Genomic DNA, 12,972 nt, shown 5'->3' with positions numbered 1-12,972 from the left:
CCCCCCCCAAAAAAAAAAAAAAAGTCTTCTCCATTAGGTTCTCGAGAATGTTTGCCAACATGGCAAAAGATCAAGTCTCAACTGAGCTGTGGAATCTAACCACTGAATCTCCCCGAGGTGGGCTCGAACCACCAACCTCCAGATTAACAGTCTGACGCGCTAGCCAATTGTGCCATCGGGGATGTTGAGATGTTGTGTCTCTGTGAGTTGACAGCTTGCGGGATTTTTGGGAATATGGAGCTTCACGATGTGGACCAGTGGTGTGTGGAGAAGAGGAAAAGTAACGAGATAGTCGAGAAACAGACTGGTCAATGCGCCTCGAGCCGGTTTCATTGTGGTTTGGTCGAGTCGATGTCTTGGCACGGTTCTCTCTGTGAAATCATAGAGAAGAGTTGCGAGGAAAGACGACTTTGATGGGTGGCAGATACATTTCGTCGAGCGATGTAACCGCGAGGCAGAGGCCAAAGCGGGACCAAGAATTGAGGGATTCGATGTTTGAAACAAGGACGGTTAGAGTTCGAAGGGGAAAAAAACATACATCTCAAGTCAGTAGCTGTGGCTATCCCGGGCTGCTGTGCTGTGTTATGATAAAAAACCTCAAGTCAAAAAGACTGGGAATGGTTATGAAATAAGGCAGCATATGAAAGGTGAAAGCTCGGTGAGGAAGTCGTTGGTGGGGAGCAATTAAGCTTCAGTACGTACCGTCCCACGTGACAGCGCGCCTCAAATTTCGACCCCGGCGATTGGTCGGTCGCGTCTCATCTCAGCGCCAACGTCAAGCTCCCGCCCAACGGCAAACTTCAGCAATCAAAGACCCTTTCGTCTCAAAGGAGAGCGTCAATCGAAATGCCAGACTCATCTGACGAATCGGCCGTCGAGGGCGTCGGGCTTATGCAGAATGATGCGTCCGATTCAGAAACTTCCGTCGACGACTCGGGATCCGAGGACGGCACCGGCAAGGGCTTCCTCGACGTCGAGGCTTCCGAGTCAGGCGACTCCGACTCGGACGGAAACTCTTCAGACTCCTCCGATCCCTCAATTCTCGGGGACAACCGGCGCCGAAGACCCCGTGCCTTCTTCCCCGAGTTCCGCAAGCTCCCCATCGAGCTGCGCCATCGCATCTGGCAGTACTTTTGCCCGGACCTGGCCCCCTCACCACGCGTCTACTCCTTCCAGATGATCTGTTACCCGAAGCAAGACGTCATTTGGGAAGGCGCGGTCCTGGAGCATCAGATTGCGCCGGCAGATGCGATGCTGGCCGTCCACCGCGAGAGCCGGGAGATCGCCCTCAAGGCGTTCCCCGACACCTTGGCCATCCGTGAGGGGCGTCGGACGGTGCGCTTCAACAAACAGCGGGACGTCGTTCACCTCAACGGCCACAAGAAGAGCTGGAAGCACAACGCCAACGTCCCGGGCTTCTCGGAGAACGTCCTGAACCTGGCTTTGGACAGCTTTGACCTAGACCCCCAGGAGATGAGCTTGTTCCTGGCTTTCGCCAACCTCAGAAACGTCTACGACTTTAGCTGGCACAACGACAGGCGCATCCCGCATAGGCTGCGCTGGTGCGCTTCGGACAAGATCAACCGCTACGAGGTCGAGCAGCTCCAGAAAGATGTCCGTGCCGGTGAGGATCTGCACTTCGTATACTGCTGGCCGGACCTCGAGAAACATCGCGAGTTTGCAGAGAAGCAAGCATCACTGGCATCCGTTGCCGCTAGCGCCATGGAGGAAATCGCCGAGATCCGAGATGAGGAACCAAGCTTCATGGATGACGAAGATGTCTCACGTCTCAGCGCGATTGCGTACTGGCAGATGACGTGCTTCGGCTGGGATGCGGCTGACCGATTTGAGGCCTTTCTGGCGAAGCATGGGGTCACTGACGGAGACTTGCCCGCTGCCGATGATGAGGAGGACGAAGATGGGGACGGGTCATCAGAGGATTCGGACGACTCCTCGGACCAGAATGAGTACGAGAGCGACGGCATTGACGACGCCACAATTGACGGGGAGTCTGGTGGCGAGGACGAGGACGACCTACTGGTCGATACACGGCTAGAGAGCGACGACGAAGATGGAGGGACTTCAGCCTTTGGCGGGTTCTCTCCCCAGAGGGATGAGGACGGCGGCATGATGATTGACGGCGGCCTCCCGGCAGCGCAGTTCTCCAGTCCGGAGCCAGAATCTAATGGCGATGATGAATCTGACGACGAGGAGGAGACGGGTGGGCCAGGTCGCGGCGGAAACCGTCGTGGTCCAGTGGTCATATCCGACGACGAAGACGAGGTTGAGGAGGACGAGAAGCCGTCTCGGATCATCAACCGCCGTGGTCGCGTCGTCTTGTCTGATGATGAAGAGGAGGATGAGGATGAGGAGACGGCGAAACCTTCGCGGCCTGCCGGTCGGCGTGCTCGAGTCCTTCCTTCGGATGACGAGGATGAAGACGAGGATGAGGATGAAGATAAAGACGAAGGTGGTGCCGAGGTCGGTGAAAATGAGAGCAAGGATGGCTCAGAAACGGACGATGATCAAGCAGGCGGGAAGACACCTCTGTCCCTTGCCGAGAAGCTCGCCCGCAATCGCCGTCAGAACCCGGTGTCCGATGACGAAGATGGCTCCTCGGAGGAAGAAGAGACGTCAGAGGAAGAAGCACAGGCACCGCCCAAGAAGGCGTCTCTCGCCCAGCGACTCATGGCGCACCGCCGTCGAAACCCCATCGAGTCCGAGCCCGAGGATGACTCCGAGGGCAGCGTGGTCGACGACGATGAAGACCTCGACGATGAGGAGGAAGATGACGAAGACGATGAGAATGGCATGTTCATGAACATGGCGGACGAGGGCCGGTCTGATGACGAGGAAGGCGATGAGGAGTACTAGGGAGGCAATTCCTTTCGGCATCTCGTTTTCATGTAACAACACATGTATTTCATCTTGTTCATAGGGGCATAAAGGGTCGGAAACACCTGGTCTGCGAAGCAGGATAGCTTGGAAGGGAAAAGCACGGCACGATTGGCATCGGGATCTAGGACGATTAATCAATTTTTGCATTTGGAAGAGATTATTCCTTCCCAACAACCCTCCCTGTCCGGCCCTGAGAGTCCCCATCTCGGCCTATCGCGTTGCCAAGTCTTCTAGCTGTAGAAAGGGCGTGGTCCTGGGTTGTGCCGCCGCTTGTGCTCAGAGGCGGGCACCGCTGCTCTCCTTGTCCCAAATCAGGTGAGGCCCAGTCATCCGCAGTCTCCCGTTATTAGGCTCTTAACTGTAAAATGAAATGCATTCTAACTAACAATCCAAAGGAAAATCTCATATCGCATTCATGTCATTCTTCATCAAATGGTATCCAGAACCAGAGAGAGAAAAAAAGCCAAACCACGAATAAAAGCAATGGTATCACCCTTTCCCAAAACGCCTACCATTTGCCCAACCCGTTCACTCCATAATCCCCTCGTCCCGCCCCGCCTCATCGTCGTCGCCTCGTTTCCAAACTTCGCCCCAGGACGTGCCCCTCAGTGCTTCCCGGTGACAGCGCCGACGGCCAGGATCTCGATGCGGCCCGAGTAGAGCTTCATGACGTGGCACACGGGGTCGCCCCACACGACCCCCCTCAGGTCCTCGTCCGAGGCCGTCTGCGCGACGACGCCCTCGTCCAGCCGCTCCGCCACGGTCTTGCGGTCCTTGGGCCCGGCCCTGGGGTCCCCGCTGCGCAGGACCACGATCCGGCCGGGCGAGCTGAGCGTGCCGGGCGGGAGCTGCCACACCGGCTTCCGCGCCCTCCTGTCCCGCTCCGACGGCGGCGGCGGCGGCGGCAGCGCCGGCGGGTGGGGGTGGTGGTGGTCCCTGGACTCCCTGCAGGCGTGGGCGAGCGACATCTTGCTCTCCTTGGCCCGCAGCGTCATCTTGCTCGCCTTGGCGGCCAGCCGGCCGCCGCCGCTGCTCTTTTTTTCCTGGCCGCCGCCGGGAACCAGCACCAGCGCCGAGCTAATCGGCGCCGCGGACGAGGACGACGACCCCGACGGGTGCTTCTGCGCCTTTGGCGGGCTCGGGGCCGGCGACGCGAACAGCTCCAGCAGCGAGCGGACGTAGGCCTTGTCGGCGCGGGCGACGGGGTCCCCCTCGTTGACAAAGGTCAGGAACAGGCTCTTGCGCAGCTCGGGGCGGTCGGGCCTCGCCAGCGGCAGCAGGCTGACGGGGGGCGTGCCGAAGGTGACGCAGTGCACGCGCTTGAAGCAGGCGGTCAGGGTGTTGAGCTCGGAGCGGGCGGCGGGCGAGGTGGCGAGCATGTGGCTGTAGAGCAGGGCGGCGACGGCGCCGCCGGCCGAGTGGCCGGTGATGAGCAGCGAGTAGGCGCTGCGGGCGGGGTCCTCTTCGAGCAGCTGGCGCAGGCGCGCGGCGACGGGGCGCACCATCTTGCGCGCGACGGTCAGGAAGCCCGCGTGGCACGAGTTGCCCGGGTCGTCGAGGAAGCCGGCGGGCGGCGCCGGCGCCGTGTTGAGGTTCACGGCCCAGTCCATGAAGGTCGCGGACCCGCGGATGGCGAAGACGATGGTGTTCATGTGGTCCATGGGCACCGACTTGATCACCATGGCCTTGGTGCCCGTCTTCCAGTCCGCGCTGACGTGGGCGTCGCGCTCCGCGCCCTTGGGGTGCTCGTAGACGCGCTCCGCGTACCGGGCGGCCATGCAGAGGAGGGGCCAGGTGGGCATGTATCTGTGTGTGTCAGCACATGTTTCTTTTTTCTTTTCACTCCTTTTTCTTCCTCCTTCACTGCTATCTCATCCCGGAGAACAGCGATGAGCAACGGGTGTGGTTTTGCGAGGTGAGTGCTTACAATCTCAGCGGGGGCAGGTTCATGGGCAACCTCGCGTTGGCGTACATCTCGACCTTTGCAAAGTAGCTGCCGGAAACCGCCGTCGCGGCCACAGCCGTGTTCTGCCCCTTGGGCGCCGCCGAAGTCGACGACGGGTCCCTGCTCTTCTTCCTCGAGCCGGAGCCGGAGCCGCCGCCCTTCCCGCCGGAGCCGCCGCGGTCGCGGCCGCGGCCCTTCTTCCTGTCGCCCTCGGACCCGGACCCGGGCAGCGGCGGGGTGCTGGCGCCGGCGGGGGCGGGCTGGTACGTGAAGAGGGCCCTCTCGTGGCCGGCCATGCCCTCGCGGTCGATGAGCGTCATGACGTCGTTGAAGCAGCTCGAGATCTGGTCGACGCAGGCGGCGGTGGAGTTGATGAGCTGGGTGGCGTGCGGGTGGAAGTTGGGCTCGTCGAAGAACTGGGGCGAGGCGAAGTCCTTGGCGATGTTGGCGACGGAGCCGGTGAACTTGTCGAGGCCGAGGGGGCACGTCTGGGATGCCGGCGCCGCGCCGGTGCCGGTGCCGTGGGAGTAGGGCCCGACGCCCACGCCGCTGTTCTGGGAGGGCGGCGGCGGGGCGGGGAGGGCGAGGTGGGACGGCGGCGGGTGGAGGTAGTAGTGCTGGTTCACGACGATGGGCTGGGGGTACTGGGCGCGCTGGGGGTAGGGCTGCGACCAGCCCTGGGGGCGATGCGGTTGTTGGGCCGGGTGCTGCTGCTGCTGCTGCTGCGGATGGTGGTATGGCGGCGGGGGTTGTTGGAGCTGGTGCTGCTGGTGCGGCGGCTGGGGCTGCCAGTAGGGCGGCGTCTGCGTCGTCGAGGTGGCATATCTCGAGGGCGGCGGCGGCGGCGGCGGTGGACGGCTGACGGCGTTGGCGTTGGCCGGCAGCGGCGCGGGCTTGGCCGGCTCGGGGCTGGCCTTTTTGACCCTTTTCCGGTCGAAGAAACCCATTGCGAGGCGAGCATCCAACCCTCACGCCCTGTTTTCCCCCGGCTCTTACTTTACACCGCCTTCTGTTTCCCCGGGTCTCTTCCTATCCCAATCCTCTAGATTTTTTCTTGCGTTGAATTAGAGCCTTTCCCTTGCTGTGGTCCTGGTCCACGAACTGTCTTGGCGCGCGGGCGGTTGTGGCCGTGGTTTAGGTTTCTCCAAGCAGCTGCACGAGAGTGGATTGCAGACAGAGAAGAGAGAAAGTATAACGATTCCCCTCAAGATTTTCGGCCTGGGATGGGTAACGGGGGGGAAGGGCGTGTGTAAAGGGCTCCAGGGAGAGGCGCAGCAGAATTCCGCCAGGCACGAGGAACCCGCCAAGGCGATCTGCGATGGCTAGGGTAGGGAAACACAGAGAGGGAAGGGGGGGGGATGATGGGCGACACGAGCAAGGCGTCCCGTTTGTGCGATTTCCTGTGAACCCCCGTGTCCTCGTGGGAAGGCGTTCTGGGGGAACGGGGTAGGACAGGATTTCTCTTTTCTGCCTTGCAATTCTTCTTCGGCTCTCGGTTTTCGACGGCCGATGGGACGGGAGTGCAGAGGCCGCAACGCAAGTAGCTTGGACCTTGCGCAGCTGAGCCCGAAACAGATAAATTGGCGCCGCGGGTTTACGGACTTTTTTTTTTTTTTGCTTTCGTCCCGAATCGGGATATCAAACGCAGTAGCGTAGAGATACGTATTCGTATCGTAAAAATAAAACAAAAAGGGCAGTAGGAAATCAACAATAATTGGGGATGCCCGTTGATCGCCCCCAGGGGTGTCGTTGCCGGAATAGAAACGCCACGGGCGCAGCACCCCTCCAGTTTTCTCCTTCTCTGCCTTGGAGGTTCGGTGCTGGGACGGACGGACGGGGCGGTGGTTCTGCGAAGCGAGAGAGGATCGGTCGGGTTCGGTGGCGATCAGCCGCGCGGATGGGGGAGGCTCGGCCGCCTTGGAGGGATGTTCCCGGCCGAGTGGAGGGCTTGACTTGAAAGGGACGAAACCGAAAACATGCAAGGCCACCAGTTTCTGGAAAGGATGGGAAACGGGAACGCGGGATCGAGGGGCACAGAATAGATATTAGATTGCCCAGGCCACCTCGAGCTGTGCCACCGATGGAGCGGGAGAGGGAGGGGGGGCATTAGTTTAGAGAGGGAAAAGGTCGTCATGTGTCGCTTTTAGAGTCCACCCTCCTCCACGAACTGAAGAAGCTTGCTCGCTCGCTCCCTTGCCCGCCGCTCTCCCTGCGGCGCGCACGAGATGCCCTCCGAGAATCCCAGGTAGACGGGGGAGAGGGGGGGCTCGCAGTGGTGCGCTAAAGCCCCGGCGTCCTGATTACCATCCATAGACAGGGCTCGCGTCTCTTTTCCTCCCCCCGTTCGCAAGTATTTCTGCTGTAACGGACGCACCCGAGTGGAATGAATGGTACGCCCAGAGCAGCTCGCACCGAGCAAAGTGCGCTCCGTACCGGCGTTAGTGGCCTCGCAGCGCATCCCGGTCCCGCGCCCCTGATTCGTCGCCCGCCCGCCGTGCTAAGCCTCCCCTCCCCCCTTCCCCCAGTCCGCCTCTGGCGCAGGGACCAACCGGCATCGCCCCACCACCGCCAGCCCGAGGCCCCGATGCGCCTCCTGATCCCCCCTCCCACTCACCGTCCGTCCTCGCGTAGCCGGCAACAGGCGATGCCTCGCTGCATTTGGATGGCACCACTCGAAAAGGAGGTGCGCTATCTCGTGCTGTGTGGTTTTCTGGGTAGCATTTATTCATTGGGGGAGGCGAATCCTCTCACAACCACTCATGCCCCCTCTCGGAACCATCTCCTGCAAAACTATCCATTGGGCGAGTGCAAGGCATTCGTTCCCCTCGTCCCCCAGTCGACACCGGGCAAATCAAGCTCCTCTCGGCTGTCTCTTGTCTCATGCTTAATGCTCTTCGTGCAGCTCAAACAAGAGAGCCTGGCGCTACTGCTGCTGCTGCTGCTACGAATAAAAAAAAGATTGGAAAAGAATAATTCCCCAACCACCGCCCACCTCATCCGACCAATAACCCAACTCGAGCCCGAATCAGTCCCCCCCCCCCCCGTATGCGCGTAGCCGCCGAGAAACGACGCTACCGCAAGCCCGCCGCCTTCCTCTCCGCCCCTTGCACACACCTCTCTCTCCCTGCCGCGCCGTTTGGTTCTACTGCGGTCCATCTGCGGGCAATATACTCGATGTATGGGGCCATGATAACTGTTTTCCCATCTTTTTTTCCTCTTCTTCTGCAGAGCATGTGAGCGACCTGGCCGGGGGTGAGAGCGGAGGAGTCCAGCTTCGTGACTCAGAATCGAGGGTAGGTGACTGACACCCCCCCCTCCCAGCCATTATCTGCTCCCATTCTTGCATCTGCATCCGTCCGGCATTGTCACCATTGGACCTCTCTGCGCGAGCCCCACGTCCCACCCCGTAAAACACCATATGGTCACGATTCGGGAAAACCTGGAAAAAAACATTTTTAAAAAAAAAAAAAAACAATGCCCGCAGACGTGATATGCGGGCAAGGTTTCCAGGAAACCAACCAAGCCCCAGTTCCAGGTGCCGCGCGTGCCACACCTCAACCCTCTCGATATTTCGCGCAGCGAACTCGACAGCCGTGTCGTGATGCTCCCGTCATCAGCCTCGTTCATGAAGCGGGGGCCGGCAAGACTTCCCTCGGCTGCTGTCTCTCTCTCTCTCTCAACCTCTCTCATAGTCAACTGCGTTCTCTTATCCTCCACTCAGTCACCCATCTATGCCAAAGCCTAGATACTCGCGGCCGCAGCCGGCCCGCTCCCATGCGAAAGTATCTCGGCCTATGCCTTCTCAAACCTTACCCTGCTTTATGTCGTATATCGCGACATGACGTGAAGTCGAGTGAAGCCCGGTTCCGAAGGGGAAGGGGGGGTGTGACCCGCCGGAACCATACGGTTAGCCACAAGTCTATCGACAGCGAACCCCCACCCCCTCCCCCCTCCTCCTTGGGGAAACTTGAAGAATGGCAAGAAGATACCTAGAGAGGAAGAAAAAGCTTGACGCCGGGCCTCCGAGCCAAGGACCAAGAAACCAACTGCCGGGGCGGTGCCGATGCCGAGCCAAGACATGAGACGAACGACGGATGCAGTGCCCCCCCCCTCCTAATCTATCCCCGACACTTACATAACTCGCTCTCCCACCGGTCAACTACACTACACTTCAAACACACACACACACACACCTCTACAAGTGGCTCGGCTGGCGGGACGCGAACCGATGCGCGCTGCCTATGGCCTATAAAGGAATTTGGGAAAAAAGAAGAAAAAGATGAACCCAAAAACTGAGAGGCTGAAATGGAAATACAGGAAAAATACTTGGAAATAATAAGCAAGTTTAGAGAAATGAAGAATTACCAAAAGATGAGAGTAAATTGCCTCAACTACCGAGCTACGGGCAACTGCGGGCAACATGTCACTGCACATCGAATCACTAGTCACCAAATCACAGGGGTCAGTCAAGTTGGGCAACGGTTTTAAACAAAGGCACAACTTTTTTTTTTTTTCATTTCGTGAGAGATCGCTACCGACATCCGTTCCGAGCCGCGGCTGGCTACCTTCGCTCGACATGGCCCGTCCCGATTCGGGAGAGGCCCACAGGCCGAGGGTGTGAAGGCGTGCGAGAGACACGCTACAAGGGGGGTGGACAATATGGCAAACAACGTTCCCAGCCCAGACCAAAAAAGTCGACTACCAAAAACAAGAAACAGACACTCTGGAAACCTCAAATCGGACTCTGCGGGTCCCGCATGCTTCCGCTGCCGCTGCCACTGCCGCTGCCGCTCCCGCTGTGGACGCTGCTGCCGCCCGACCTTGCGCCGTCGCTGCGCTGACGCCGCGTAAAGGCAAAGGTGACGGGCGTGCGCTGCGCCATGGGTTGCTGCGCCGGCGTGTTGTTGAGGGACAGGAAGTCGTCGTCGCCGTTGCTGGACTGCGTGAACCCGGAGATGTCACTAAGCATCGACGAGGAACGGCCTCTGGCCTTCAGGGACACCGTGCTCATGTGCGGCGGCGGGAACCCCCAGACGGCCTGCAGCGACGACGCGGGCAGCGGCAACGCCGAGCCCGATGCCGTCATCGTTGCCGTGGGCCACATGGAGGCCGCCGGCGCCGGGTACTGCGAGGCCGCGGCCGACGTCGGCGTCCAGGCGGGCGCGGCGGGGTTGTACGCGGGCGTCGCCTGGGGCGGGGCTTGGTGGCGTTCGGGCATCTCAAAGGGCATGGGAGAGGCGGTGGCGTAGTTCATGTGCTCGTGGTACGCCTGGAGCTGCTGCAGCAGGGCGTTGACCTGCTCCTGCTTGAGCGAGTTGGTCGCCTTGATGTCGGCGATGCTGCCCCGGAAGTTGTTCTCGATGATGGACGTCTCCGCCTGCCAGGCGGTACGCGCCTGCCGCCTCCGCTCGGCCTCGTCGAGCCCGCGGTTGTTGGCGTCCGTGATCCGGCCGAGCTCCGTGTCCACCTTGGCGATGCGCGCCGCAATCTTGTTCCGCTTGGTCTGCATGCCGGCTTGCTCGTCCTCCTTGGCCTTTACAGCCTTGGCGATGCCGGCCTTGTGTTCCTTGAACTCCTTGGACGCGGCGTCGAAGACGGCCTTCTCGGCAGACCACTCCTTCTCTGTCTGTTTCTTGCGCTCCAAGAATCCCTCTGGTGCTTTTTCAAACGCCTTGAGGTCCGCTTCGAGCTGGGCAATCTCCTTCTCGGACTGGGCCTTGGTGTTCTCCTGCTGGATAATCTTCTGCCTGTGCTTGTCGTCGTTGCCCCCCGCCGACTGGATCACGTTGTCGAGCCTCTCGTTTTCCTTCTTGAGCGACGCGATCTTGTTCTTCCACTCCTTGCGCAGCGTCTTGAGCCTCGCCTTCTCCTCCGACAGCCGCTCGTTGTTCGCGTTGATCGTGCTCTTGAGCGTTGTCGCGGGCGAGTCGGGCCGCAGGGACTGCGGCGTGCTCACGGGCGGGTTGACGGAGCCCTCCTGGTCCTTGTTCGGCGCGAAGGAGGTCCGGATGCTGGTGGAGAAGATGACTCGGTTCGTGTGGGTGTCGACAAACTCGCAGACGTACTTGGACAGCGGCCGCAGCCCGTAAATGTCGCCGCACCACCTGTGCTGGCCAGGCTGCTCGTCCTGCCGCGCGTCCTGGATGCAGAAGATGCGTGTCGGTTGCCAAAAGGCGTTGTTCACTCGGACGTAGAAGGGCTTCGCCGTGTCGACGCCCGCCGGCCGCGCCACGTGCCCGTTGGGGGCCGCGCCGGGGCTGTCGGGGAAGTGGCTGGTGTTGAAGCAAACTTCGTCGTGGCCGATGTACGAGATCCAAACCTGCTCGGCCTGGCTGTCGAACGGGGCGTTCCCCAGGTTGTGAATGTCGGTAGCGTTGGAGCCCGCGGACTCGGAGGTCGCGTGCGATAACTCGTACTCCTTCACCATGACGATCTTGGTGCTCGCCAGGGCCGCCCACAGCGGCTGCTGGAGGCGCACCTGCGTGCTTTGTTTTCTCTTCTTTTTTGTGGTTGATACTGCTGCGTTTTGTTGGAAAGTCGTGTCGCTGTCGGGCGTCGCGAACCCGGTCTCGGTCGCCGCGTCGTTTGTGTACGACTTGCCGGCCTCCGGGTCCGTTATGCCGTGTGCCGATGCGCTCCCCTTTTCTCTTCTTAAATACCACTCCCTGATGTATCGTACTATGCCCTGCGTCAAAATGTGTATGGCCAGGACGCTCTTGATCCACCCGTGCGGCCCCCTCTTGTCGAAGCCGCGGGTGAAGGTTTCTAACGGGTCGTCCGAGTCGGGCGTGAACCGCCAGTTGGCAGGGAGGAACTTTGCGGCCCGCGACCAGTGGAACCTCGAGCCGCGTAGCAGGTGCGAGCCTATGACGAGGAAGAAGCAGGTGGTGACGCTCCTCGAGGCGCCCTCCCTGGTGTTGGAGCCGCCGCCCAGTGTGGCGGCGATGACGGGTTTTGCAAAGTCGAGGATGGCGAGCTGCATTGGCGGCCACAGGAACAGCCAGACCAGCAATATGAAGACGTCCATACAGAGGACGGTGACGAGGGAGGGCATGGTGGAGTTGTAGTCGAAGATCTCGGCCAGGTTGATGTTCATTCCGGAGCTGGTGGTGACGGGGGGTACGAAGGTAAGGAAGGTGAAGACCATGTAGATGCCGGAGAGGGCGACAGGCGGGACCTGCATCAGGAGGATGAGGATGGCGAGGGTGTCGTACAGGGGGAGAGCTCGCAGGACGGTGGCGGCGAACTCGACGGGGCCACCCGGATCGCGGTGGACGTCGACGTTCTTGGTGGCGTTTACGTCGATCTGGCGGTGGCTCGCGTCAACGACGCCGTTGGCCAGGTTGGAGGAGAGCGAGTCGGAGGAGGATGTCTCGGAGCACTCGCCCAGCGAGGGCCGCCTGGCAGCGGCATCGCCGTTTCGGTGGTGGTGGTGGTGTTCGGGGGCCATGTTGTCGAGGCCGGCAGCAACGGTGGTGTTCTTGGGGTTTCCGTTGGAGAGGCCGTTGGGGAGGGGGGAGGGGAGGGCCGAGGTAGCAGCATTCTGGTCGGGAGTCCGGGCAGAGGCGTCGAGGTTCGGCTGACTCTTCTTGTTGGCGAGTCGCTTCGCGGGGCCTACCAGACCATTTTCGTGCCTGGTATCGCGTTGGTTGGCGGCGCCTTGCTGTCGCTTCGCAGAGCTGGAAGCACGAGGCATGCGCTGCACCTATATCTGCTGTCCGCCGACCCGGGAGCCTTGAGAGGCAGGTCGGGGGGCGCCAGCAGCACGACTTGGACTGGTCTGGATGCTGGGAGGGGGGATCGGTATCCCGTCTCGAGGGCGACCGGGAGGATTGGTGTGGTAGGAAAACTATGCCGTCGACGCAAAGAAGAGCGCAGAGCCGCAGATTTTCCGGGGATTTCCGTGGGGCCTCATGCGTGGTTGAGGGGTGGGAGATGGAGGGACCAGAGGGGCGGTGGTGATGATTTTGAGGTGTTGTTTTTTTTCCCCCTTCGGTGCTGGGACGGGAGGTATGTTGTGCGGTTGTAGTGGTGGTGGTGGTGGTGGTGGAGGAAAAGTAAAGGTAAGACGGATTACTCGCGTCGGGAAAGGTTCGGTAGGTGGAATGAATGGGTAGGGTAGGTAATGT

General features: G+C 60.7%; 3 protein-coding genes across 3 annotated transcripts; 1 reads left to right on the top strand and 2 right to left on the bottom strand.

Annotated features, from left to right (window-relative positions):
• Nucleotides 1-846: 846 nt before the first annotated feature.
• On the top strand, nt 847-2,874 carry EsH8_IX_000859 (2EXR domain-containing protein; the record flags this gene model as incomplete). The annotated part of the gene is made up of 1 exon (XM_083267195.1): nt 847-2,874. One exon carries the CDS (start codon nt 847-849, stop codon nt 2,872-2,874), a length of 2,028 nt encoding a protein of 675 aa, XP_083130760.1.
• A 629-nt stretch (nt 2,875-3,503) lies between these two features.
• On the bottom strand, nt 3,504-5,790 carry EsH8_IX_000858 (Alpha/Beta hydrolase protein; the record flags this gene model as incomplete). The annotated part of the gene is made up of 2 exons (XM_083267194.1): nt 3,504-4,704; nt 4,826-5,790. 2 exons carry the CDS (start codon nt 5,788-5,790, stop codon nt 3,504-3,506), a joined length of 2,166 nt encoding a protein of 721 aa, XP_083130759.1.
• A 3,785-nt stretch (nt 5,791-9,575) lies between these two features.
• On the bottom strand, nt 9,576-12,539 carry EsH8_IX_000857 (uncharacterized protein; the record flags this gene model as incomplete). The annotated part of the gene is made up of 1 exon (XM_083267193.1): nt 9,576-12,539. The coding sequence occupies one exon, from the start codon at nt 12,537-12,539 to the stop codon at nt 9,576-9,578; it is 2,964 nt and encodes a 987-aa protein (XP_083130758.1).
• Between the last annotated feature and the right edge of the window lie 433 nt (nt 12,540-12,972).

This window comes from Colletotrichum jinshuiense, chromosome 9 (assembly GCF_051148585.1).
Source record: "Colletotrichum jinshuiense chromosome 9, complete sequence".
Lineage (NCBI taxonomy): Eukaryota > Fungi > Ascomycota > Sordariomycetes > Glomerellales > Glomerellaceae > Colletotrichum > Colletotrichum jinshuiense.
This window is presented reverse-complemented; position numbering and strand designations above follow the sequence as displayed.